The sequence below is a fragment of the Chelonoidis abingdonii genome, chromosome 11 (genome assembly GCF_003597395.2).
Source record: "Chelonoidis abingdonii isolate Lonesome George chromosome 11, CheloAbing_2.0, whole genome shotgun sequence".
Classification (NCBI taxonomy): domain Eukaryota; kingdom Metazoa; phylum Chordata; order Testudines; family Testudinidae; genus Chelonoidis; species Chelonoidis abingdonii.
Genome location: NC_133779.1, coordinates 43,963,171 through 43,988,363, shown reverse-complemented (window position 1 = coordinate 43,988,363; position 25,193 = coordinate 43,963,171). Strand labels below are relative to the sequence as shown.

Here is a 25,193-nt window from a genome sequence, read left to right as displayed (position 1 = left end):
ACTAGTATAAACAAATAACCATGCCATCAAACATTGCTCAGAGTAGGTCAGACAACATGGCAGTATATATGTTTGTGGCCAGCCTACATTACAGTTTAGATCCTTGCGAGTACCTGTGCTAGATCAAGGGTGGGAGAACTGTCTAAAAATCTCTGCATAGACTAGGCCCAAGTAGCTGAATGTCACTTTACACAATGCTCACTGCCCTGCTGGCCCAAGGAGTGACTCCAGAAATCAAACAGCCTTCCACAAAGCAGTGATGTGTTCTTGATTAAAGTCCTTTCTAAAGCAAAAACCTATTGGGTCAGATTCCTCTAGGCCAGAGGCTGGCAAACTATGGCCTGCGGGCCGGATTTGCCCCACGGGACCGTCCTGCCTGGCTCTTGAGCTCCCGGATGGGGAGGTTAGCCACCGCCCCCTCCCCTGCTGTCCCTCCTCCCCTGCAGCCATGCGGGCAGCGCTCTGGGCAGTGGGATTGCGCGCTCCTGCAGAGCAGAGCGGCAGCGTTTCTAGCTCCGTCTGCGTGGCACGGCTGTCAAACATGCTGCTCTGAGCGGCATGGTAAGGAGGCCGGAGGGCTGGATAAGGGGTAGGGGGTTCCAGAAGGCAGTCAGGGGACAGGGAGCAGGGGGCAGTTGGATGGGGCGGAGGTTCGGGGGGAGTCATTAGGGGACAGGGAACGGGGGGTTTGCATAAGCATGGGTGTCCCAGGGGGCCTGGCAGGGGTATGGATAGAAGTCAGGTGACGGGGAGCAGGAGGGACTGGATACTCATGGGGTCCCAGGGGGCTGGGGTGTGGATAGGGGTCGGGGCAGTCAGGAGACTGGGAGCAGGGGGGTTGGATAGGGAGTGCGGTCCCGGGAGGCGGTTAGGGGCAGGGGGTCCCAGGAGGGGGCGGTTAGGGGACAAGGAGCGGGGGGGGTTGGATGGGTTGGGGGTTCTGAGGGTTGCGGGAAGTAGGAGGGGGCAGATAGGGGATGAGGGCCAGGCTGTTTAGGGAGGCACTGCCTTCCCTACCTGGCCCTCCAGACAGTTTTGCAATCCCAATGTGGCCCTCAGGTTAAAAAGTTTGCCCACCCTTGCTCTAGGCCCTGCTGTTTCAGAGGGTTGATGCCTCTAGGAACTTCTCAATTGTTTGCTTTGGAAGCTACTAGTGCTAGAGGGATTTTGTAATATGGAGAATAGTTTGGGACTGAGCCCAGCTTTTCCACAGCAGCTGCAATCTTATGTAAATTGTACTAGGGCTTCACATTTCAGAGGAGCTTTTTTCCTTTGCGCACACAAAACAGACAGCTGTGGGGGCAGCCATGATCTGTCCTACGGCCTGGAGACTAAACAAGATGCCACTCTTATTTCCCAAAATAACATAGAGTGGAACCATATGCTCCCTTAAATGGAAAAGGAGTAATTCAAAGCTCTCTCCTCTTGGGCTGACCAACCACAACGTAGCAGGGTGTGCTTTCAATGAGCAAAGTATTTTAAAGGTGCAATAGTTTGTTCGGCGAGGTTCATCAGCCCTATTGATATATATCCAGACTATTGCTTTCCTTTTTTGTTTCTGCAGTTCTAAGCTGGCCCACATGCAGCTGATTTAGCATTTCACTTCCCCTTGTTGCATAATGTGGTTGAAAAGTCTGCACTGTTTTTAATGGATGCAAATAGGGATTTATAACTCAAGAAAGTATTTCTTATTTTCCTGTTGATCTAACTAACGTAAATTACCCAGGTATAATATTAAGGGTCTTTACTAAAGAGAGCTAACAGGAGACATTCCCAGATAAAAACCTCATCTTGGATGTCTTACTTAGGGACTGCCATTTATGCCTATATGTTCTTATTTTTATTTTATTTTTAATAACTTTAAATCATGATAAGATGTCCACACTGAAGCTGTCAAATAAGCATGCATGATTACCTAATACTGAACTATAGCAAGCAATGAAAATTAATAATACTCAATAAGAATAATGTGTATGTTTACGTAAGGAGTGTAAGATTTAGGATATACTTAACTAGGCTTTCTTTACCATTAAATAAATGCTCGTGTTTTGTAAATGACATAACATTGATCTTACTTAGCAACAACAACTGTTGTTTGAAACAAGTTTTTTGTTTTGGAATCTCTCTTCTCTTCCCCACCTCAACTTTTGAAAGCCTTAAGCAAGTGCAATGAAAGGATCACTAAATTATTAATAAAAGTTAAGAAGTAAGTGGCACTGCCCTATTAATTATTTATATTATTGCGCACCTAAGAGCCCCATGTGCTAGATGCTGTACAAACACAAAAACAAACAAAAAAAGGAAAATAGAAGATATCAGATTCTGGCTTGGTAAATGTTGTAGGGAGCAGGGTTTTGATTTTGTGAAAAACTGGTATACCTTCGACAGTGAGAGGCAGATGTAAAGCTTGGATAGCCTCTGCCTCAGTAGAAGGGGGATAAATTTTTTTGGAGACAGGCTGACTAGAATAGTTAAGTGGGCATTAAATGAATAGTAAAAGTGGATGGTAAAAAGAGAGAGGATATGAGCATTCAGCACAAAAATTGAGATGTTGAGAACAAAATCAATCAAACAACCTAAGGATATGAAGAGAAAAACAATCTTTAATTGCCTATTCATCAATCTATAGGAGCCTGGGTAACAAACAAGATGAACTAGAATTGCTCATTTATGACCATAAATTCAGTCTAGTTGCTACTCCTGAAATTTGAAGGGATGATTTGCATGATTGGAATGTTAAAATCAATGGTTACAACCTATCTAGGAAGGATCGAGTGAGCAAAAGAGGAGGGAGAGGGGAACTCTATAAAAAATGGCATTACTGTTTCTGAGTCACTGATAACTTGGAAGAAAGTGATCATGAAAGCTTCTCTCTCAGTGTCCTAGCAGATAAAGCAGAAAATAGGGTATCAGTTGGTGTCTGCTACAGACTACCAAATTCCACCAGGGAACAGGAAGACTATCCCTTTACACTCCTATCCATAATGTGTAGGGAAAAAAGATGAATGATCATGGGGGACTTCAATTTGAGTGACATATGCTGGGGGTCTCATGCTGCCAGTACTAAAACATCATTGTAATTTCTAAACGTTATAGATGACAATTTCCTAACCCAAAGTATGTTGCATCCAACATGGAGGAATTTTTTTATTAGGCCTTGTCCTAACAGATCACAGAACTAAAAAATAGTAGCTTGGTTACAAGTGTTCATGACTTGATCACATTTATCAAGTGCAAGGAGAATAAAGTCCACACCAATAATAATAATACTTGGTGTTTTAACAGGGCCAATTTCACAAAGTTTAAAACAATTATGAGCCAAATCAGCTGGAAGGAAGAATTTAATCAGAAAAATGTGAATGATAATTGGGAATAATTTAAGAACAACTTACTAGATGCCCCCAAATCCCACAACTGAGGAAGAAGGCACTGATGGTTAAATAAACCTGGTTTAGAGGGGAAGTTAAGGCAGCTATAAAAAAAAGACAGCTAGATTGAAAAAAAACAAGTGAAAGAAAGAGGAAGTTGATAGTAATGAATATAAATCAGAAGTCAGGAATTGCAGAAAATTGACAGGTAAAGCAAAAGTACATAAGCAGGAATCTATGGCCAGCAGAATTAAGGACAATAAGAAGGAATTTTAAAAATATATTTGGAACAAAAAGAATCCAGAAAATGGTATTGGTCCACTACTAGATGGAAAAGGTAGAATTATCCATAATAATGTAGAAAAAGCAGTAGTATTCAATAAATATTTCAGTTCTATATTTGGGGGAAAACAGAAGATCTCGTCTCATCATAGGGTGGTGACATTCTTTCCACTCCGCTAGGATCTCCAGAAGACATTAAACAAAAACTAATAAAGTTAGGTATTTTTAAATCAGCAGGTCCAGATAACTTGCATCCAAGAGTTTTAAAAGAGCTGGTGGGCAGCTTGTTTGACTGTTGATGCTGATTTTCAGTAAGTCTCGCAGCACAGGGGAAAGTTCCACATAAAGTGGTCAGATAGCAAGTGTGAAAAATCAGGACAGGAGGTGGGAGGTAATAGAAGCCTATATAAGAAAAAGACTCAGAAATCAGGACTGTCCCTATAAAATCGGGACATCTGGTCACCCTAGTTCCACAAGACAGGAAGAAAGCTAGTGTTGTGCCAATATTTAGAAAGGGTAAATGGGATGAACCAGGTAATTATAGGCCTCTCAGCCAAACATCAATTCCTAGCAAGATAATGGAGCACCTGACACGAGACTTGATTAATAAAGATTTAAAGGGGGTAATGTAATTAATGAAAATCCATGTACGCTCATGGAAAATAGAGCCTTCAAACTAACCTGATATCATTTTTGATTAAATTACAAGTTTGGAGGATAAAAAGGTAACACTGTTGACATAATATACTTACACTTCTGTACGGTGTTTGATTTTGGCACTGCACAACATTTTGATTAAAAAACTAGAACATAAAATTAACATGGCACGTGTTAAATGGATTAAAAACTGGCTAACTGATAGGTCTCAAAATGCAATTGTAAACAGGGAATTGTCATCGAGCGGATGTGCATTCAGTGAGGTCCCAGAGAGATCAGCTATTGGTCCTATGCTATTTAACATATTTATCAGTGATGTGGAAGAAAACAAAATCATCACTGATAATGATTTCAGATTACACAAAGATGGTGGAGTGGTAAATAATGAAGAGGACAAGTCACTAACACAAAGCAATCCAGATCTCTTGGTAAACTGGTGCAAGCAAATAATATGCGCTTTAATATGGCTAAATGTATAGGTATACATCTAGGAACAAAGAATGTAGGCCATACTTACCAGATGGGGAACTCTTTCCTGGGAAGCAGCTCCTCTGAAAAAGATTTGGGGGTCAGGATGGATAATCAGGTGAACATGAGCTCCCAATGAGACACTGTAGCCAAAAGAGCTAATGCGATTCTGCGATGAATAAACGGGAATCTCGAGTAGGAGCAGAGAGTTTATTTTACCCCTATATATTGGTGCAACTGCTGCTGGAATACTGTGTCCAGTTCTGGTGCCCGCAGTTGAAGAAGGATGTTGATAAATTGGAGAGGGCTCAGAGAAGAGAATGATTAAAGGATCAGAAAACATGATGTATAAGATAAACAGATTTGAGCTCTTTGAGTCTAACAAAGAGAACATTAAGGAGTGACTTGATTACTGTCTATAAGTAACTACATGGGGAACAAATAATAATGGGCTCTTCAATTGATTAGAGAAAGTTATAACACAATCCAATGGCTGGAAGTTCAGGCTAGACAAATTCAGACTGGAAATAAGGCATTAATTTTTAACAGGGAGGGTAATTAACCATTGGAACAATTTACCAAAAGTCATGGTGGATTCTCCATCACTCAAAATTTTAAAATCAAAGTTGGATATTTTTCTACAAGATATGCTCTATGAATTTAGGGAAGTTCTATAAGAACAGCCCTGCTGGATCAGACAAAAGGCCCATCTAGCCCAGTATCCTGTCTTCCGACAGTGGCAGGTGCCCAAGGCGGGTGCAAAGATGTTTTGTGCCCTAGGCGAAACTTCCACCTTGCCCCCCACCCCCGAGCCCTATGGCAGCTCTCCGCACCCCCCTCCACCCTGAGGTGCCCCCCCTGCCAGCAGGCCTCTCCCTCTCTGACTGGAGCAACACCCCACTTCCCCAAACCAGGCAGCTCCCCCCGGCTCGGAGCATGCGGCAGCTCCCGCCCAGTCATTCTGCAGCCACACCTCCTCTCCACGCATCGATCCTGTGACTCACTCTCCCGCCATCAGCTTGCGGCCAAAACATTGGTTTGGCGCCGTGCGAGCACAGCCTGGTGCTAGGGACAAGAAGTCGATGGGCGGCTGCTCAGGGGAGAGAGGAGCGTAGGAGGTGGAGGAGAGTGAGCTGGAGTGGGGATTTCCCCCTGCGTGCTGCTCCCCCCTTACTTGCTGCAGCGGCCTCCCTGCACTCCCACTGCCCCAGCTCACCGTCACTTAATGTCCCAATGCGATGAACCAGGGCAGCTGAAGATCCGCGCGGCGTATGCCACCCGAAGGTCCCGAAAATGCGCCCCCAATGCTAGTGCTTCAGCGAACCGCCTAAGTTGCTACTGGTTGCATCCGGCCCTACAGGTGCCTGGACGAACAGGGTAGAATTCAAGTGATCACTCCGTGTTGCTCACTCCCAGCTTTGGCAAACAGAGCTAGGACACCATTCTGCCCGATCCTGGGTATAGCATTGATGGGACTATCTCCGCATGAATTTAGCTAGTCTTCTTGAACCTGTTACAGTCGTGGCCTTCACAATCCTTCTGGCGAGGAGTTCACCAGGGGTTGACTGTGCTTTGTGTGAGAAATACTTACCTCTTCTTCTTGTTTTAAACCTGCTGCCTATTAATTTCATTTGGTGACCCTAGTTCTTGTAGTTACGAGAAGTAGTATACATTTCTACCTATTCTCTAACATCAGATTTTATAGACCGCGTCAGACCCTTAGCCATCTCTTTCAAGCTGAAAAAGTCCCAGTCTATTAATCTCTCCTCATATGGAAGCTTTTCATAACCCCTAATATTTTGTTGCCCTTTTCTAAACCTTTCCAATTCGACATATATTTTTTTTGAGATGGGGCGACCACATCTGCACACAGTATTCAAGGCTAGAACAGGGCCTCATCCTCCCTGATTGAACTAACCTCGTTATCTCTAGCTTGCTTGCTAGCATATATATACCTGCCCCTGGAAATTTCCACTACCTGCATCTGACGAAGCAGGTATTCACCCACGAAAGCTCACGCTCCAAAAGGTCTGTTAGTCTATAAGGTGCCACAGGATTCTCTGCTGCTTTTACAGTATTCAAGACGTGGGTATACCATGGGTTTATATAGAGGCAACATGATATTTTTTGTCCTATTATCTATCCCTTTCTTAATTATTCCCAGCATTCTGTTCGCTTTTTTGACTGCCGCTGCACATTGAGTGGATGTTTTCAGAGAACTAGTCACATGACTCCAAGATCTCTTTCTTGAGTGGTAACCGCTACATTAGCCCCCATCGTTTTATATGTATAGTTGGGATTATGCTTTCCAATGTGCACTACTTTGCTTTTATCAATATGACCTGTGTTATACAGGAGGTGAGACTAGATGGTCATAAGCACATAAGACTGGCCATACTGGGTCAGACCAACAATTCATCTAGCTCAGTATGCTGTCTTCCAACCATGGCCAGTGCTAGATGTTTCAGAGGGAACAGACGGGACAATTATCAATTGATCCATCCCATGGCCCAGCTTTTGGCAATGACAGGTTTAGGGTCATGTGGGGCATGGCATTGAGTCCCTAACCATCTTGGGTAATAGCCATTGATGCACCTATGCTCCATGAATTTATTTAATTTTTATTAATCCAATTATACCTTTTGCCTTAACAACATCCTCTGTCCACAAGTTCCACAGGTTGACAGTGCATTGTGTGAAGAAGTATTTATGTTTGTTTTAAACCTGCTGCCTATTAATTTCCTTAAGTGATTCATGGTTCTTGTGTTACATGGAGGGGTAAAACTTCCTTATTCACTTTCTCCACACCATTCATGATTTTATAGACCTCTATCATATCCCTCCTTAGTCATCTCTTTTCTAAGATGAACAGTCTCAGTCTTTTTAATCTCTCCTCATATGGAAGTTCTTCCATATCCCTAATCATTTTTGTTCCCCTTCTCTGTACTTTTTCGAGTGTAACACATCTTTTTTGATATGGGATGATGAGAACTGCATGCAGTATTCAAGGTGTTTATATCATGGCATTATGACATTTTTCCGGCACCTCCATAATATGTATATCTATATAATCTGGTTTGGGTTTGGTGTGGGTAGTGTTGGTTTGAGGTTTTTGTTTGTTTTGAAACATTTATAGCCAAGGGTTAAATTAAACTAAAACAATTCTTCATCCAGTTCCAAAAAGCACAGTATGATTTTTAATTTAATCTAGATTTTTATTAAAAACTCCAAGCCTAACCAAACTTCCTCCCTGACAGCCAGATAGAATAATCTTAGATAAAGTCTATATGGGATCTGAAACCTCAAACTGAATTTTTACGTAGACCAAGAAAAATTATTGTGCTGTGGTACACATGCACAAATTAAAAAAGCATTGCTCTAGCTTGCAGGATACAGGTGTTCAGGAAAGAGCTTGAAGGACACAGTAGTTCTAAGAAATCATGCTTTTCTATTCTAACAGGGAAACAGGCACGATATTGATGCTGTCCATGGTGACCAAGAAAGGGGGTAGTGTGGAGGATTTGGGGGGGGAGGGGAGAGGGAGATTGGGACAGGGGAGATTAAGAGCTGTTTCATCCATGTTGAGTTTGAGCGGACAGCTAATTGGTTTCTTGGGAGCCCTGCCTGATTCAGTGAGCGCTTGAAAACATGTATGTTCACTACTGGGGTCGGCAACCTTCCAGAACTGTGTGCCGAGTCTTCGTTTATTCATTCTAATTTAAGGTTTTGCAAGGCAGTATTAGATTTTAACATTTTTAGAAGGTCTCTTTCTGTAAGTCTATAACGTATAACTAAATTATTGTTGTATGTAAAGTAAATAAGGTTTTTTAAATGTTTAAGAAGCTTCATTTAAAATTAAATTAAAATGCAGAGCCCCTCGGACCAGTGGCCAGGACCCAGGCAGTGTGAGTGCCACTGAAAATCCGCTTGCATGCCACCTTTGGCACATGTGCCATAGGTTGCCTACCCCTGGTTCACTACATAGCTTAGTTAGCATATGCACTCACAGCCACCTTAATTTCAAATTCTGATGAGAAAGTTCTAAAAATATAGCAAATTCAGCACCACACTCAAGATTAGCACACAGGTCTTTTGTTTCCATAGCCATTGCCTAATCTTCCATACCATAGAGCCACTCAAATAAATCACTATGATTTAGTTACTGAATCTGAAAATTGTGGCTAATAGCATTTGCTATTATACATAAAATCTTCCTGAAATGTAAGTGGAATTCTTGACTTTTGTAAAGTGCTTTGAGAACTGGTGAAAAGCTCTGTATAAGATCTAGGTATTGATGATGATGATGTCAATGTTCATGCTAACATTTCCACTTCTTGCTTTTGGAAATACTTTAACTGCTGATTATAAAAATGTTAAGTAGAACCTTTGAAAGGTTGTGTGTGTGTATGTTTAAATATAAAAATAGTTTATTAATAGAGAATTAAAATATTTCTTAGGGTTACATGACTCTAGAACTTTCCACATATTGCTTAAACTGGATGTGAATTCTTAGAACAGTTATTTCTTCATGTAGTTTAAACTGATCTTTGCTAATCTCAATTTAAGGTCCACACAGTATGTGCCCATTTGCAGTTTTATCAACAGAAACTAAAAACAGCATTGGGATGCTGTGATGCAGTAGGGAGCGGGGTGGACTGACCTGGGAATGTCATTTAGTTTTACTGGAACTGTCTGCGTGGGGGATGGGAGAGCAGGGGATGACTTTAGGTGAGGAATGGTACCTGAGCCTGTAACCTGAGCCAGGAGGGGGTGGGGCAAGTTAACACCTTTGCCCCGGAAACTGGACCAAGGGAGAGAGCCTGCTGGAGGGGTTTTTGGTTTCAGTTTTGGGCTAGCTGGGAAGAGGCAGGGAACCCCAAGTCTGGGGTCTAAGATCCTTGCCCCCCAGAGGGACCTGGCTGAGGAGTTCTGGTTGTATCTACAAGCCCTGCTTGGGACTGTGTTCCTGGTATCTAATAAACCTTCTGTTTTACTGGCTGGCTAAGAGTCACGGTGAATCGCAGGAAGTGGGGGGTGCAGGGCCCTGACTCCCCTACACTCCGTGACAGATGTAAAGCATGCTTCTTTAGGGTTGTATAATTTCACTGAATTTACCTCCTGTACTGTTCATTCCATTGTGTTCTATGGAAATCTACACAGAGATTCTGGTCTCTAATATGTCAGCAAACATGTACAGCAGCCAATTTTACAAAACACACTCCCTCATGTATTAAATAAAAATAGCTTTGTTATGAATTCATAACATTATAGGCAAGATTCTTGGTCCTTGTAGGGTCCCTTTACATTTTTGGGGATTGCCTGGCCACTAAGAATTCCCCTGGTGCAAGGATATCTTCTTGACAACAATTTTATAGTGGGGCTGTTGATAGCCACTGAATCAAACTGTAAACCCTATATATGATGGAAATCACTTCAAGCCAGGGGGTGCAGCAGTACCTACAGTACCCTCAGTTCCAGCACCTATGCCCGACCATATCAATTCCAGAAATCCCTATTTGCTGAAATGGTGCCTATGGGCTGTTGGCAACTAGCATTGTATAGATGAGCCCTAAAGCTTCTTTAAACTATGCTGATGACTGGACCAGTGTAGAAATGGTCAATATGAGGGAGAGGGTAGGAAGGGGGTAGTCCCATTTTGCACATGCTGGATCTTGGATAGGTGGGATTTGGAGAGCTTTATCAGTGTTGATAAATGCAAAGTAATGCACATTGGAAAAAATAATCCCATACAAAATCATGAGGTCTAAATTAGCTGTTAACATTCAAGAAAGATCTTGAAGTCATCATGGATAGTTCTTTGAAAACATCTGCTCACTGTGCAGTGACAGTCAAAAAAAGCTAACAATGTTAGGAACCATTAGGTAAGGGATAGATAATAAGACAGAAAATATCTTAATGCAACTATATAAATCCATGATATGCCCACATCTTGAATACCATGTGCAGTATTGCTCTAGCAGTTCTGGTTGCCTCATCTCAAAAAGATATACTGGAATTAGAAAATGTACAGAAAAGGGCAACAAAAATGGTTAGGGGTATGGGACAACTTCCATATGAGGAAAGATTAAAAAGACTGGGACTGTTCATCTTAGAAAAGAGACAGCTAAGGGGGGGAATATAACAGAGGTCTATAAAATCATGAGTGGTGTGGAGACAGTGAATAGGGAAATGTTTTTTACCTCTTCACATAACACAAAAAACCAGGGGATCACACAATGAAATTAATAGGCAACTGGTTTAAAACAAACAAAATGAGGTACTTCTTCACGCAGCACACAGTCAACCTGTGGTAAGGCCAAAGATATAACTGCATTTAAAAAAGAATTAGGAAGGTTCATGGAGGATCAATGGCTATTAGCCAAGATGGTCAGGGATGCAACTCCATGCTCCACATGTCCCTAAAACTGTGAGTGCCAGAAACTGGGACTGGATGACAGGAGATGGATCACTCAACAAATTTCCCTGTTCTGTTCATTCCCTCTGAAGCCTCTGGCACTGGCCACTATTGGAAGACAGGATACTGGGCTAGATGGACCACTGGGCTGACCCAGTATTCTTATGTTTTTATGCAATAGTGGCTCCATAATTAAGGCTGCATTGGGATCAGAATTTAAAGCAGAGATTAACCCCGATATGTACAAGTAATAAAGTGTATGCATTCCAAATTTATGTTCAAAATGATTTCTGAGAATTTTCAAGTAAATGTTAGTTTACAAGTTATAATCACTTTAGATGACCCCAGTAAGATCAAGAGAAAAAAATTTCTTACTTCCAATATGCAAAAAAGACTAATTTAGGTATTGTGGCAAGATAAAAGACACAGGGTATTCTTTAATATGTTCATATTTTATTAACAGTATGAATAACTATTTCTAGCCACACTGCAGTGATAGCCAGTAAGCACAAGACCACACAGACAGAGGAGGAACTTTGTCACATTTGATACAGAGTACTTAAAGCAGAATTCTATTAATTTTTGCAGTACACTTTAAGCCGACCTATAGGAGTAATAAAAGAATTCAAGACAAAAAGATTGAGCAAAAATTTAACACTAAGATTGTCTGGCAAAGCAGCTTATTAGGGTTCCCCATAAAGCAAGGTTGTTCCCTTCTAATCTTGCAGCAGCTGCAGAGAAACCATCCATTTAAACGACAGTGTTGCATATCTTCTCCTTTTGCCCACTGCCTTTTTGAAGAGGAACTTTCTCTGTCTACTGGTGACTTGGCTAAACGTGATGTCATCCAACATAAAAACAGCCTGCCGAGGTTCACGTGCAATTACTAATGTGCTACCATCCATTTAAAGAGAGAAGGTGCATCCAGCCATCAACCCTACAGTCCACAAGAAAAACTAAAAAATGAAGATACACCTCCAGGCATCCACTCTACAAATTTCAGGCACCCCTGAAAACTAAATGTAATGCCAGACACCACAAATATTGTGAAGTAAGTTTGAAAACATCTTACCATCTTAAAAGGAATCACAGAGTGGGAAGAGATGATGGGAATGACGTTCCAAAATTGTGGGAAAAGAAATTTTATTAGTATTGGCTTTCAGACTACCAGGGACTTATTGTTCCACTCCTGTAGCTTTTTTTTTTTTTTTCTGATTTCCCTTAACACCTGTAATTGCACAGAAAGGAGAGTTATCACCCACAGAGAGGCCATCAGAAAAACAAAATGATGCAGATGATCTATTCCATTAAGTATTCTCTTCATCAAAATAGAGGGCCACAATGAAGGAGCTTTGCTTGTAGAGTTGCAGAGGGCTGGCCCTGCTAACCGGAGCAGTCACTAGGGAGGAGTAGTTAGACCAAGAGTGAGTTGTGTCCCAAACAGTTTCTTATTTATGCATAAGTCTGAAGGGAGATAGATGGGTACCTCACTGGAAGGTTGGGGGATGGCCCAGTATTGAGTTGGGTTTGCCTTCTGTTTCAGGACTTAGCACCTCCAACTCCCATACTGGGGATAAGACTGAAGGGACAATTACCTAGTGTGACAGAGCCCCACTACAGTGGGTCGCAGAGGCAAAGACTTCTCCTTCCTGCCAGGAGACCGACAGCCCTGTCAGGGCACCTGGAAAGTCCACAAGGAACACTGCTCCTCCCACACCTTCAGAGCAGCATTGTCACTTCCCCCACCCCCTGCCTATTCAAATACATTTAACAACTTAAAAAAGTAATTCACATACAGCTAAACTCATCCAACTTTTCAGAAGGTAAGCTAGAATGACAGGAATAAGCATAACTCCATTAATGTCCGGTGTTCCAATGAACAAAAGTTCCTTTGCTCATTCAAGAGGACAGGCATGAATTTTTAAATATCCTTGCATCATGGACCTTTCCATATCACTCCACATTAATAGTGGTGAATCTTCCACAATGATCAAGCAGGCCTGCCATACCGAAAAGAAATACCCCTTCCTGTTAATCAAGTCTCTGGCCTGGTGCGGGGTGCAAAGAATAAACCTAATGCAGTTTGGGAATCCCATTTGTGCACTGCCAAGCTTTGACATAACAGCATCCTCCTCATAGCACTGCAAACCGTCACAACAACAACACCCCCAACCATTGATTTACCCATATCAACCTGGATTCCCTACCAACCGGTAGTAACTGGGAGTGGCAATCTTCCAGATGATGATGGCAACATGCTTCTCCATATTAAGGAAAGCTCATGTTAGTTTTCTGCCAGTGCAACTCAGAGATGAGATCTGCTCAGATTTCTAGGAAAGTTGAAGCAAGTTGTGTCACTACTGCTAGTCATCCCAGTTCTGCATCATTATGCTCTCCCACTAGTCAGTGATACCTGGCCAAGACTAGAAGTGAAGTCCCACCGAGTACAGGTGCTCCACATATATGCACTGCAGAAGCAAATGCTCAATTTCATCTTCAGCCATTAGCCATACCACTGCAGCATCAACAGCTCTTTTAAAGCTGCAGAGCCAAATTGATCCACTTGAGCAACTCAGAATGCATGTACATCATTCTGTTCCTATTAATGACTGTCATGATCATGGTGCTCAGCACTGGATCCTCCAGGCTGCCTGACATCAGTTTGAAAGTGGTGCTGGCAAAATGGAATGGATGACAAGAAAGGAATCATGGAAGTTTGTTAGTTGGACCTCAAATTCTATATGTCCTGTAGTTTCTGGTATGCATCCGACAATGCCCCACAAGAAAAAAAAACCAGAGCAAAGCAGCAGAACAGTACATCATGGGATATTTGCCCAGTAATGCTGAATGGCTAGTGGACACTGCTGCCGAGCTATGTGGATGCAATGATCAACAATGGAAATGCCATAACAAAGTCATGTGGAAACAATTTGGTCCACTATTTTTAAATCACGACAGAGCAAACAAACTACAGATTTGTAACATTGCCATGTAAAGGTCTTATTGTGTTGCTGAATATTGTGATGGCAGTGGGCTAATTCTTGGACATTGGAATTGTGTTGCTTATGATTTCCTTACTTTTAAATATTTGCTGCTGTAAGGAAACAGTTGATCAAATTTAATTCAAAATAAATAATTTTTATAGGACTATGGTATGCATCAGAAGGCTATTATTATGGAGGCCTATAGTGGCAAACAAAAAACAGTGACAGTAACCTTATCTCACTGCCCTCCACTTTCAGTCCACCCTCATCACCTAATGCCTAGAAAAATAGATAGGCTTTGAAATGTGCCTAGAAATTTAACAAATGAGTGCTTTGGTAGATCAAGCAGATGAATTCCAGAGCCATGAATTCCAGAGCCAAAGATCCCCCACATACAGAAAAGCCCTGCCAACATCCTTCTTCCATTTAAAGAAGAGGAGTTGTAGCTCAAGTGTCTCTACTGCTCACAAATGCAGCAGTACCACTCACAGAGAGAGTGGCACTGTCTCAAGCGACTAGGTCCACTTAAAAATAAGTACCTTTAACTCCACCCGAAAAGTAACAGAATATAGATTACATAGAACTGATGCAATGTGCTGAGTGGCTTGTGGCTTAATAAAAAGGTGTGGTATTTTAAGCTTCCATATGCCCTCAATACAGGTCCATTGAGGCAGCACTGCAGTAGCCTACACTTGAAATGAAAAACCATATATGAAAAACTGTAGCACTCATCTTGTCAAAAACCAATGAAATTCTTGGTCAGTGCCACTGTAACAAATAGCTGACACATGCTCTCAATCACAGGTGCAGATGTAATCTTTGAAAACTCTTCATGTTGCTTCCCCCAAACTACTACTGTTATCTCAGTCTTGTCAGGGTTGAGCCTCAGTGAACTGGCCCTCATCCAACAATTTCATTTAGACATCAGGTCATTTGTTCCAGTGTCAGCCAGTTCAGATGAGATGGATATGCAGAGTCGGATGCCATCAGCATACTAAAGGACACCACAGTCCATGATTCCATGCTAACCTTCTTAGTAATTTCATATGAACATTCAACAGGAAAGAACAGCATGAAATGCTGCAGAACCATCCATGAAAAGAGATAAAAAGCAACTGCCCAAACTACCACCTAGAATCTCAGGACTAAGGAGAACCTCCAGTCACCTGTTACAGTCCACTTTGTGGTCAACTGTATGTAAAACAGCTGACAGAACAAAAGGGACTCAAAAAGGACATTTTATTCAAGCATAATCGAATACAGTAGAACCTCAGAGTTACGAACCTTCGGTTGTTTGTAACACTGAAATGTTCATAACTCTGAACAAGAAATATTATGGTTGTTCTTCCAAAAGTTTACAACTGAACATTGACTTAATACAGCTTTGAAACTTTAGTATGCAGAAGAAAAAATCATTTAAATTAAGATGGTTAAAAGCAAGACAGCTTCCTTATCTTGTCAAAAAAATTAACCCTCTCCCCCCACCTTTTAAAAGTAGTTTACATTTCACACAGTACTGTACTATATTTGCTTTTTTGTGTGTCTTCTCTGCTGCTGCCTGATTGCGTATTTCTAGCTTCAAATAAGGTGTGTGGTTGAATAGTCAGTTTCTAACTCTGAGGTTTTACTGCAGTATCTCAGAACACCAGCTCTTTATATGTGAAGAATGTTTATAACATGCCTTCATACCCAATTCCTCAGCAGTAAACAGGGACAGACTTGAAAGGGAAAAACCTGGATATGTCTTCTTTGTTGCTTCCTTATAATGCATAATGATGACTTTTGAAAGTGCTTTTGTTTTGTTTTTTTTTAACATTTTAAATTGCAGGTTTTGCCTAAGCTGGAAAACTCTGCAGCTGAGTCCCCACGAGCTTCAAATGCCACTCCCACATCCAACAAGCTAGCTACCTTGAGCTTAACACTGCACTTAATTTGAGCTACCAATTGTGTGTGTGGATGTGGGTCTGGCTAGGGATAACCTTCAAGATATACCTTGAGCTAATGATACAGTGAAGACATATCTAGGTTTACTGGAGAACTAGAGCAGAGTGTGAACATTATGTAACTGAGAGGGAAAAGAGGGAAAGAAATTTTTAGTTAAGCAATCTAAAACTCTGTTTTGTGTTTTTGTTTTCCTCTAAAAATTCTTGAGAAAGAAAGCCTTTGATAAAGATTCAGTACTTCCACTGTTTCAATTAAGGTGTAAAAAACTACCAATGTACATCTTCTATGACCAACACATTTTTTTAGCAAAACTACGGAAAAAGACTAGAACTTACATTCTTTATATTTGAAAGATAAGGTGGGTGAGGTAATATCTTTTATATTGGATCCAGACCTAAAGAATAGCTCTGTGTAGCTCAAAAGCTTGTCTCTCTTACCAACAGAAGTTATTACCTCACCCACCTTGTCTCTCTAATATCCAGGGACCGATGCAGCTACAACACTGCATATATTCCTTGTATTTAATAATAATAAAATGGCAGAAAGAGACATTATAAAAAAGGGTTTCAGACTTTGACCTATTATTGAAGGACAAAAAGCACAAGCTCCATTTTTAAAAAATCTTTTGCAAGTCACTCAGAGTAATAAAGGAAAATGGTTCTTAACTGCTCTGGAGAAGGACTGGAAGGGGCACTCTGCTGTTTACCCTCAAAGGTTTTTGTTTTTGTTTTTTAACTTAAAGGGACATACACTTCCATGTTTAACAATTAAAAAAAAAAAAAAAAAAAAAAGAGGTTTTCCACACACTATTTTAATATGGCTTGGCATGGCATGAAATCTTCTGTTTAATTTCAATACTACTTTATGGGAATGACAAGCCAAACAAAGTGTTGCGAAGTGTTGAAGAGAGAGACCCTCTCAGGTCTCTGACATAGGATGGAAAGTGCTCAAGATGAGGTTTCACAGTGTTTAGATTTTTATTCCATGTCCATTGTCATTAGCATGCATTCTTAATTTGGTGGTAATTTGATATCTAAAGTGATGTTTGGAAAAGAACTGGAAAGGGGCAGGGGCAAAATTAGTTTAGAATTAAAATAATATTAAAATGAAGACATTCACTTCAAGCCCTTAATTTTCAGAGATGTATTTTATTTATTCCATTTTTACTGTTTTCTTTTTTGTTTTAAAAATACACCTGAAGGTCTGGGTATATTTCCACATGACAAGTTTAAAAAAAAATAAATTCAAACAAATCTTTAAATTCTACCAACTTATTTCAAAACTCTTAAATAAGCCACTTCCCATCAAAATGTATCCCTTTTCCAAGGAAAAGCCTGGAGAACAAATAGGCCTTGCAGCATGACCACAGATTCAGCCTATGATGATCCACAGACTCAGCCTATGATGAACTGAGGTGGGAGCCAATTCCATACCTCATAGAAAATGCACTCTCTTCAAACCACAGCAATTAAACCTGAGAGATGTTAGATCAAATGCACTAGATGATCCAGTCTAACATGTGGAGAAAGATGATATCCAAAGGCAGAGCATTAAGAGCATTCCAGACACATTTTATGTAGGATTCCTCTTTAGTAGTTGTCTCTGCAATCCTTCTGATTTGACTCTCCACCTGTCTACTCTCTCACTTTCTAGGACTTGTCTACACTGTGATGTTGTCGACAAACCTTGTGTCTTTCAAGGGTACTTACAGGCAAAAATGTTGCCAACACAAGTGACAGTGTGAACGTGGCTTTGTCGGCAGGAGTGCTCTCCTGCGGACAAAGCTAACACCGCTTGTGGGGCTGGAAGTATTTTGTCAGCAAAAGTGCTGACAAAAAACTGACAAAAAAGAGTGTTTACACACACTACCATTAGCGACAAGGCTGTGTTGACACTGTCTTATCGCTAAAAGCTGTGTACTGTAGACAAGCCCTAGCTGTTTTGTTTTAAACAGTACAGCAATCAAAGAACTGGGGAGATGAGCCACTGAAGCCACCTACAAGTTCCTTCATTCTCTGGCACACATGGAGAAAGGACATTCTGAGCCAGTTCACCTGGACAACAACATGGGAATGGAGGCCTGGGGAGTGGAGCCATGCCACCTGAAGTGCACAGCAAAAAGCTCCATTATCAAAAAATAAAAACTGTGGAAAATAATCATCAGTGAATTTTACACTAAAGTATTTTCAACTATGAGCCATGAACTGTGTATATCTGTATGGGGGTGGGAGGGATGCAAATAAAGAGTATTTCATGGTAACAAAATAAATTAACGTTGCCATAGAATTTAGGAACTGTTGCCAAGAAGCAATCACCAACCTGTCTGTAAACCCTAGCTATAATCAGACTGTTAAAAATGCCAAAAGATTTTTCCATGGTATAGACGAGGCTTGAGAATCTTATACCTTTTCTAACTACATCATCTTATTTTTTCACAGTGACAAGTACATCTGTTTGGAGTAACTTTTCCTGACACTGTTAAAAATGGTTTATTCCTGCCTCCATTAGCATTTTATTATTTATTCTTTATATTATAGTTGTACCTAGGGATCCTAATAAAGGATAAGAGACCCTTTGTGCTAGGTCCTGTGCAAATATGTAGCAAAAAGACAGTATCTGTCCCAGAGCTCTTAGAATCTAGGTTTCTGACAAGACATAGCACATAGTTGAAACATTTTATAGGTGGGGTGAGGAAGAGCAAAAAAACTAATGTGTTTTGCGTAAGTATTAGTCTCAGCTCACCATCTGGCTAGACATGATCAGATGGCAGTGTTCTGTAGTTACTACAGTAGAGAAGAATCTGATGGAAGGATTTAAAAAAGGATAAGGTGGTGGGTTTATGGATTATAATGGGGAGGTTTTCCCCCATCAAAGTGCAAGACACGAGACTAAGCAAAGGTGCTTATAGCAGTTAAACTGTTGTCAAAACCAGCACAGCTGCACTTGTTGCCAACAGGTATTGGCGCCTTGTCCACCATTATTCACCACCAGTGCAGCTCCACTGTATCTAACCCTGCTCAGCCTACACAAGGACAGAGAGATGCACTGATTTAAAGTCACTTTTTATATATAATTAATCCTGGTCTTTTCACCACCAAATAAGTATTTAGCAGAGTATATCACTTGAGTGGAAGTTATTGGGCCCCATTTCCCTTCTTGGGTAGAAGGTAATATTGTACCTGGTAGCCATCTTGAAGGAGAAACCAGGACCTACATTTTATGCTTTTACATTTAGAACTGCAAAAACAAATAGCTCCCATTGAAAATATTTACATAAAAACTAACTAATTTCAACTTTTTTTTTTTTTTTTTTTAAAATAAAACACAACAAATATATCACCCATATCACTGAGACTGTTCATTCTCTGCATGGGATCTTCCCCTCCTCCTGGACCTCTTTCAAATCCCCCTAGAATGATCTATCATTCCCCTCCCCACTCCCCCTGATCACTATATGCAGGGGAGCAAGAATACATTCAACTACAGGCTTCTTTAAAGTTTGCACTTTTATTCCTGTGGAATGACTTTTCAAACAAATCCAAGCACAACTGACAAAATGTTAGTAGGATGTTTCTACTAATATGATTTGCAGTGAAATAATTAATGTTACTATTTACCTTGCTATCACTGTTTTTCTAATTCACTGCCCCATTTTGCTGAAAAAGTCAATTCAAATGTTTGAAGGCTATTGTCTAGACTGTCCCCAGACTTTGGAAAACAGCACTGAATTGCTATTGGGTAGCTATTTTTGCAACCAGAAAGTCTACAAATACAAATTTCTTTAAAATGAAAGCTTGAAACTTGCATATATGAGAAAAAAAATCTGGAACTATCAAGCTATGTCTGGTTAAAGTGATAAACTGAGAATCATCTTTGTTACCCAAATTCTTCCTCATCCCTGTCCTTCTAGGTATATGTTATCCCTACTTGTCTGTCAAATCAATCACTTAGACTTTTAGATTTTTGGGGCATGCACCTGTTTTGTGTTTTCCATGTAGCACTTAACATAACTGTGCACTATAAGTAATTTATTCAAACAACTCAAATATATATATAGATACTCTACATTTACATCTTCCTTGGCATGTATTTGCAGTGGCTTTAGTGATAACTTTAGTGGCATGGTAGCATGGTCTTGGATCTGCAACTAGATTTCAGGAATGTGGGAAGTATATATCAGCGTAGATTGACTTCAAATTAAAGTGATTTCAAACCTCACATTTTAATCCTGATTTAAATCAGCAAGCATGAAACCTTATTTTAAATTATCCATCTTAAGTCTTGTTTTGGATTTGTACCTTTTAGTTCTCTTCCTAATGAAAGGCTAATTCTCATTGATTGGTAATCATTCAACCAAGTGGATTTGGAATGAATGATAGTCTTTACACTAAAATTGGGACTTCATTTTGAAAACCAGGAAGATGAACTGTATCTAGACACATTTATTTAAGCAATTTGAATACACATTAGGATTCCTCATTTTTATTATGTTAGAAAATGATGAATGACATTTCCCATTTACTAGATGGCGATAGTTATTTTACTTATGATTTGTCTCAAGCTCTATTTGGATGGAAATTGTAATTCAATTAGAAATAAAAAACAGCTATTTTATTTTTTCTTTTATTTAATAAAACTACCTTAAAATGTTCTGATACATAAACTTTTTTCCCCCTTTATCAAAACGTTTGGCATTTAAAACTAACCTATTTATTAAACAAAGGAAGTATCTGTAACTAGTGAGTTGTACTGATTGTTTCTGATCACCTTATCCTTCAAGATTTTAGAACTAATAGATCTGATCCTCTCACACCTTCACATACTGGAAGAGGAAAATAACCTCTCTTTCTTTTTCAATTCCCAATCAATCAGTGTCTCAACTTTGACCTGATCACTAAACTGAACTAGTTGAATAAACTGAAATGAAGAAAATATTCTCTCGGCATTGCAGAAAAGGCCACTGCTGTCAAAAGCTGGTTAGCACTTCAACAAACTCTGGTTCCAGGTGTAGTCAGTGACTTCCATCAGTTCAGTGGTTTGACTTTCTTTAAAACTTCAGCAGCAAACATGTATTGCTTGAATATTTTTTTCAAGCTTCAATGTTATTTTTAAATTTATGTTAATACCAGGACTTTGGAGCGGAGCCCGGAGCTGGAGTGCAGAGCAGCTCCGGAGCAGTGGAGCTGCAGGTTTTTGCCTGGAACTGGAGCAGAGCCAGAGCACAGCTCCAAAGCCCTGGCTAATACAGTATAGTAAATTTAGGTCTTAACACAAGTCGCCATCATTTCAAATTTAATTTTTAAAAAGGTTTATTTTAAATAAGAAAAATGTATTTAAGTATAAATATCTGAGTTTATTTTTAAAAAGTCATTCATTTTTAACTGTCCTGTTATATCCAATATTGAAATTATTCACAGAAGTACATATCAGTGTGAAATTTGTTTCTGCTTCCTCCCATGCAGTGAAAATCCAAGGGGTCTGACAAAAAATAAAATAAAGTTTTATGCTATTTGCAGTGGTGTTTTTAATAAGCTTGAGACAAAGTAATTTCTGACATGCAATAGGTTCACACCCTTTAACCAAATGAATATTGGCCAACAACACACAGCGGAGAAAAAAATATGTTGCCTTTGCTTTATACATGAAACATTTTGCATGATTTAGTCTGGAGGAGAAGAAAGGAGACTTTAGCTATCACTATTATTACACTGTATCTATTCTTTAAGGCAAGGACAAGTGCTTAAAGTTGAGAATGTGCTTAAATGTGACAATCTCCTCAATGGGGGAGGGTATGTGTGTCAGCCAGCAGAAAAAGCAGGTCCTTAACCACCACATGACCAAAGAGCTCTGTTCTGCCATCTCCAGGGTTCTGCCTGATAGATGTTGCTGGCTGTGTTTATATACAGGCAACTTAGCTGTGGAGAGCAAAGGACAGGGAAATGGAACACCCTCCAGTCTTGGGAGCTTCCCACAGCAGCAGCAATGTGGAAATTATGGGGACTTGTGTTGAGGAAGGGAGCTGACTGGCAAGAAGAGGTGTGGCATATTCTCAGGATGAATTATCCAGGGTTGCCACATGGAGTGAGGGTAGATAGTGGAAGGATGCTGAGGGAGTATAAAGAGAAGGGGGAATAGTCAGGGAGGTTGGTAATAAGGGGAGATGGATATTTAAGGAGGGTTGGTTTAAGGGGGAGTGGACTTGGCCCTCAACTCAGCATAGTACTTCAGCACGTTTAACTTTAAACTTCAACAGAATGTAGGCACCACACAAATGTTCTGCTGAATCATGGCCTTAGATAAGTAGTGAAGAGAGGCAGTGAAAAGGGGCACTTTGCTCCAGAATAGCATTTTAGTTGGTTGGGGAAATTTTTATACATATTGGGAAGCTTATTTTGTAACAAGATGTGTACATAAAGTAATCAATCATGCACCCTTATTTTTGTAATCCTTGTCAACTCATCCTATTTATCCCATCTATTACTGTAGATCTTGTTGCACATCTTATCAGAACAAGAGTTCCATCAAGTGGGGGCTGTCTTCTCATATTTGTAAAACACCTAGCACATTTTGGGTGCTACTGAATTATAAGCAGTACATTGTAAGTCTTCATTCCATCAGATCCAATGTTTTTTCCCTTCCAACCACTGACTAAAGAGTAGTAATATCAATGGCTAGGATCTAAGCATTAAAATAACTGTTTAGTAGGGAAACAAATATGGTTACTATAGTGATGAGCATGGTATAAATACACAGTTGTCACTGTAAATGAAGGCAAGAGACTAAAAATGGTACTGCTATTTACTCTGGTCACATCCACTTAGGATACCAGCAAAAACTAGTTTTTACTAGTGTAAATACTACAACAAAGTCAAACTAGCTAATGAAGAGCAAAATGAATTCTCTGCTGAGTCAATCATCATCAACAGAACGGCCATTAAATTCTGAGACCAGAGTCTTCATTGCTTGTAATGATACACAAAGCAGTCAACAAACCCCATGATCTTGTGTTGGAGACAGAAAATCTTTCTTTAGATTAGTAATTTTGAGTTGACTTGACCTGGAAATTATTAGTAGATATTAAATATGGAACAGGGAGATGTCACTTCTCTGACCATAACTAGACTTTAGAATGAAGACTATTCCTCAGATATGTATTTTATATAGGGGTGTAACTTGGCCAATAGCACATACAACCCCTCACAGGATAATCTAGGAGTCGGGAAGCATTTAACAGTATATAAACACTACTCACTTGTTTTGAAGGACAATGTTCGTTCTTCTCATCTGTCATCTTCCCACTCTTTGATGCCTTTCTTGGTTGCTTGATAGTGGTTTTTATGGCAGGCCGGCACACATAATTCTCCAGGTTCTTAGGGGGCTTTTTAGTTCTCTTAGCTTGAAGACCAATTTTCAATTTTAAATTTCCCTCTGAAAAATTGGTTTCTTTCACTGAAAACTGTTGCTGTGCATCAGTCAGACCCTCATTCTTCCCAGTCTCAGTGTTGCTCCCCTCCCAGTTCTTCTTCTTAATATCTTCTTCCTCCTTGGTGCTACTCTCTAGATCTACTTCTCTCTTGCCTATCACTATGTCAGTGTTGACTGCAGAGGGGCTTTTCCCAGAAAAACCTTCGGAATCAGAACCCAACCCTAACATAGCAGTATTCTGAGGGTCCATCACAGGTGCAGTATATGCCTTCAGGGGATTTTAGGGAAGGTTTACAGAGGTATGTTCCACAGAAAAATCTCTTCTACAACTTGCAACCACATCTTTTATACTGTAAGAGAAACACATAAGAATAGAATAAATGATTTTCTATTTTAAAGAAGAAATTAATGAAACATTCTTATAATTGCTTTCTGGTCAATAAACATAAAAAGCTTATTTCTCAATAAAAAGTTCCAAACAATGAGCACCAGATCCATTCAGAGGGTATGACAAACCCCCCAAATCTCTGCTGAGCTACAGCAGGAACCTACCAGTTCTCTTCTGTCAAGCCATCATTTTTAGGTATTGGCTAGTAAAATTTAATCTTATTACTAGTTTAAAAGCCTGCAACTGTAGGTCCTATAGGGCCTTTTCAATTGAAAGCTCCTGAACAATTACAGGCAATGTCAAAATTATTGATCAGTGGCACTTACCCGCTCCACCCCTACAGCTCCACTATAAAACTAGAAGCATAAACCTACCCAGTTTTCCATCCACAAATCTCACCCTAGTTTTTTTGAGTTATAGGCAACTTTTGATCTCAGTTGTTATTCAAAAATCCAAGTCTCAAGACTGGGAAAAATAATGAGATATAACTGTTTTTGTCTCCCACAAACACCAGGAAACAGACTAACACTTAGTATTGAGATTTGTCATTCAAAACTGTTTTTGTCCCTTCTAGCTAACCCCATTTCTAATACAACTGCTAATGAGGCATCTCTGCTTAGCATAGATTCATTAGAAGACAACATAGCCATTGCTCACCCCAGAGGCTCAGACACACAAACTTTAAAGTAGACACTAGCTCCTGATTGTGTTGGAGAATAGGAAATGGCAATTATGACAGAAAGGAAATCTGCTAAATGGCAGCTCAGAACTACCACCCACTATAAAATGGTAGGAGAATACCATTATTTACTGTTTAATCATCTGCAAGAAATTAACTAACATTTTATGGTTCCAATTGCACACTATAACACAAGAAAAAATTTCTTTTAGAACTGATGAATATTTTCTGTTCTAGAAAGGACTATTTCCCATTAGTATTTCTTCATATTTATACATACATACCTTTAAAGGGCAGAACACTTTTAAAGGCTGTTGTCATGGCAACATTCTACCACCATGAAATTTGATCAGATTTGCTTTCTTTCAAGTTTCTACAAGTTGCAACTTCCACTGCACCAAACAATCAAGCAATCTTTTTTCTTAGCAACTTTGCATTTAATAAATTACACATACTGACTAAGTTGGAGGCCAAGCACTCAAATAGAAATGACCCTGGGGTTAAAATAGTACTTGAGATAGTGTTTTCTGCTAGATTTCAAGAATTATTTTCACACTCTAAAAAAGCCATCAAACCCCAAAAA

At 40.0% G+C, this 25,193-nt stretch overlaps 1 protein-coding gene across 2 annotated transcripts in view; it reads right to left on the bottom strand.

Annotated features, from left to right (window-relative positions):
- The window catches only part of ASH1L (ASH1 like histone lysine methyltransferase), a 162,366-nt gene that overhangs the window by 116,903 nt on the left and 20,270 nt on the right, over positions 1 to 25,193 (bottom strand). For both annotated transcript variants that reach the window (XM_032767134.2, XM_032767135.2), the window contains exon 2: positions 23,371 to 23,893. In XM_032767134.2, the coding sequence (XP_032623025.1) occupies positions 23,371 to 23,793 (423 nt within the window). In that variant the 5' untranslated portion in view covers positions 23,794 to 23,893. The remainder of the gene's footprint in view (positions 1 to 23,370; positions 23,894 to 25,193) is intronic.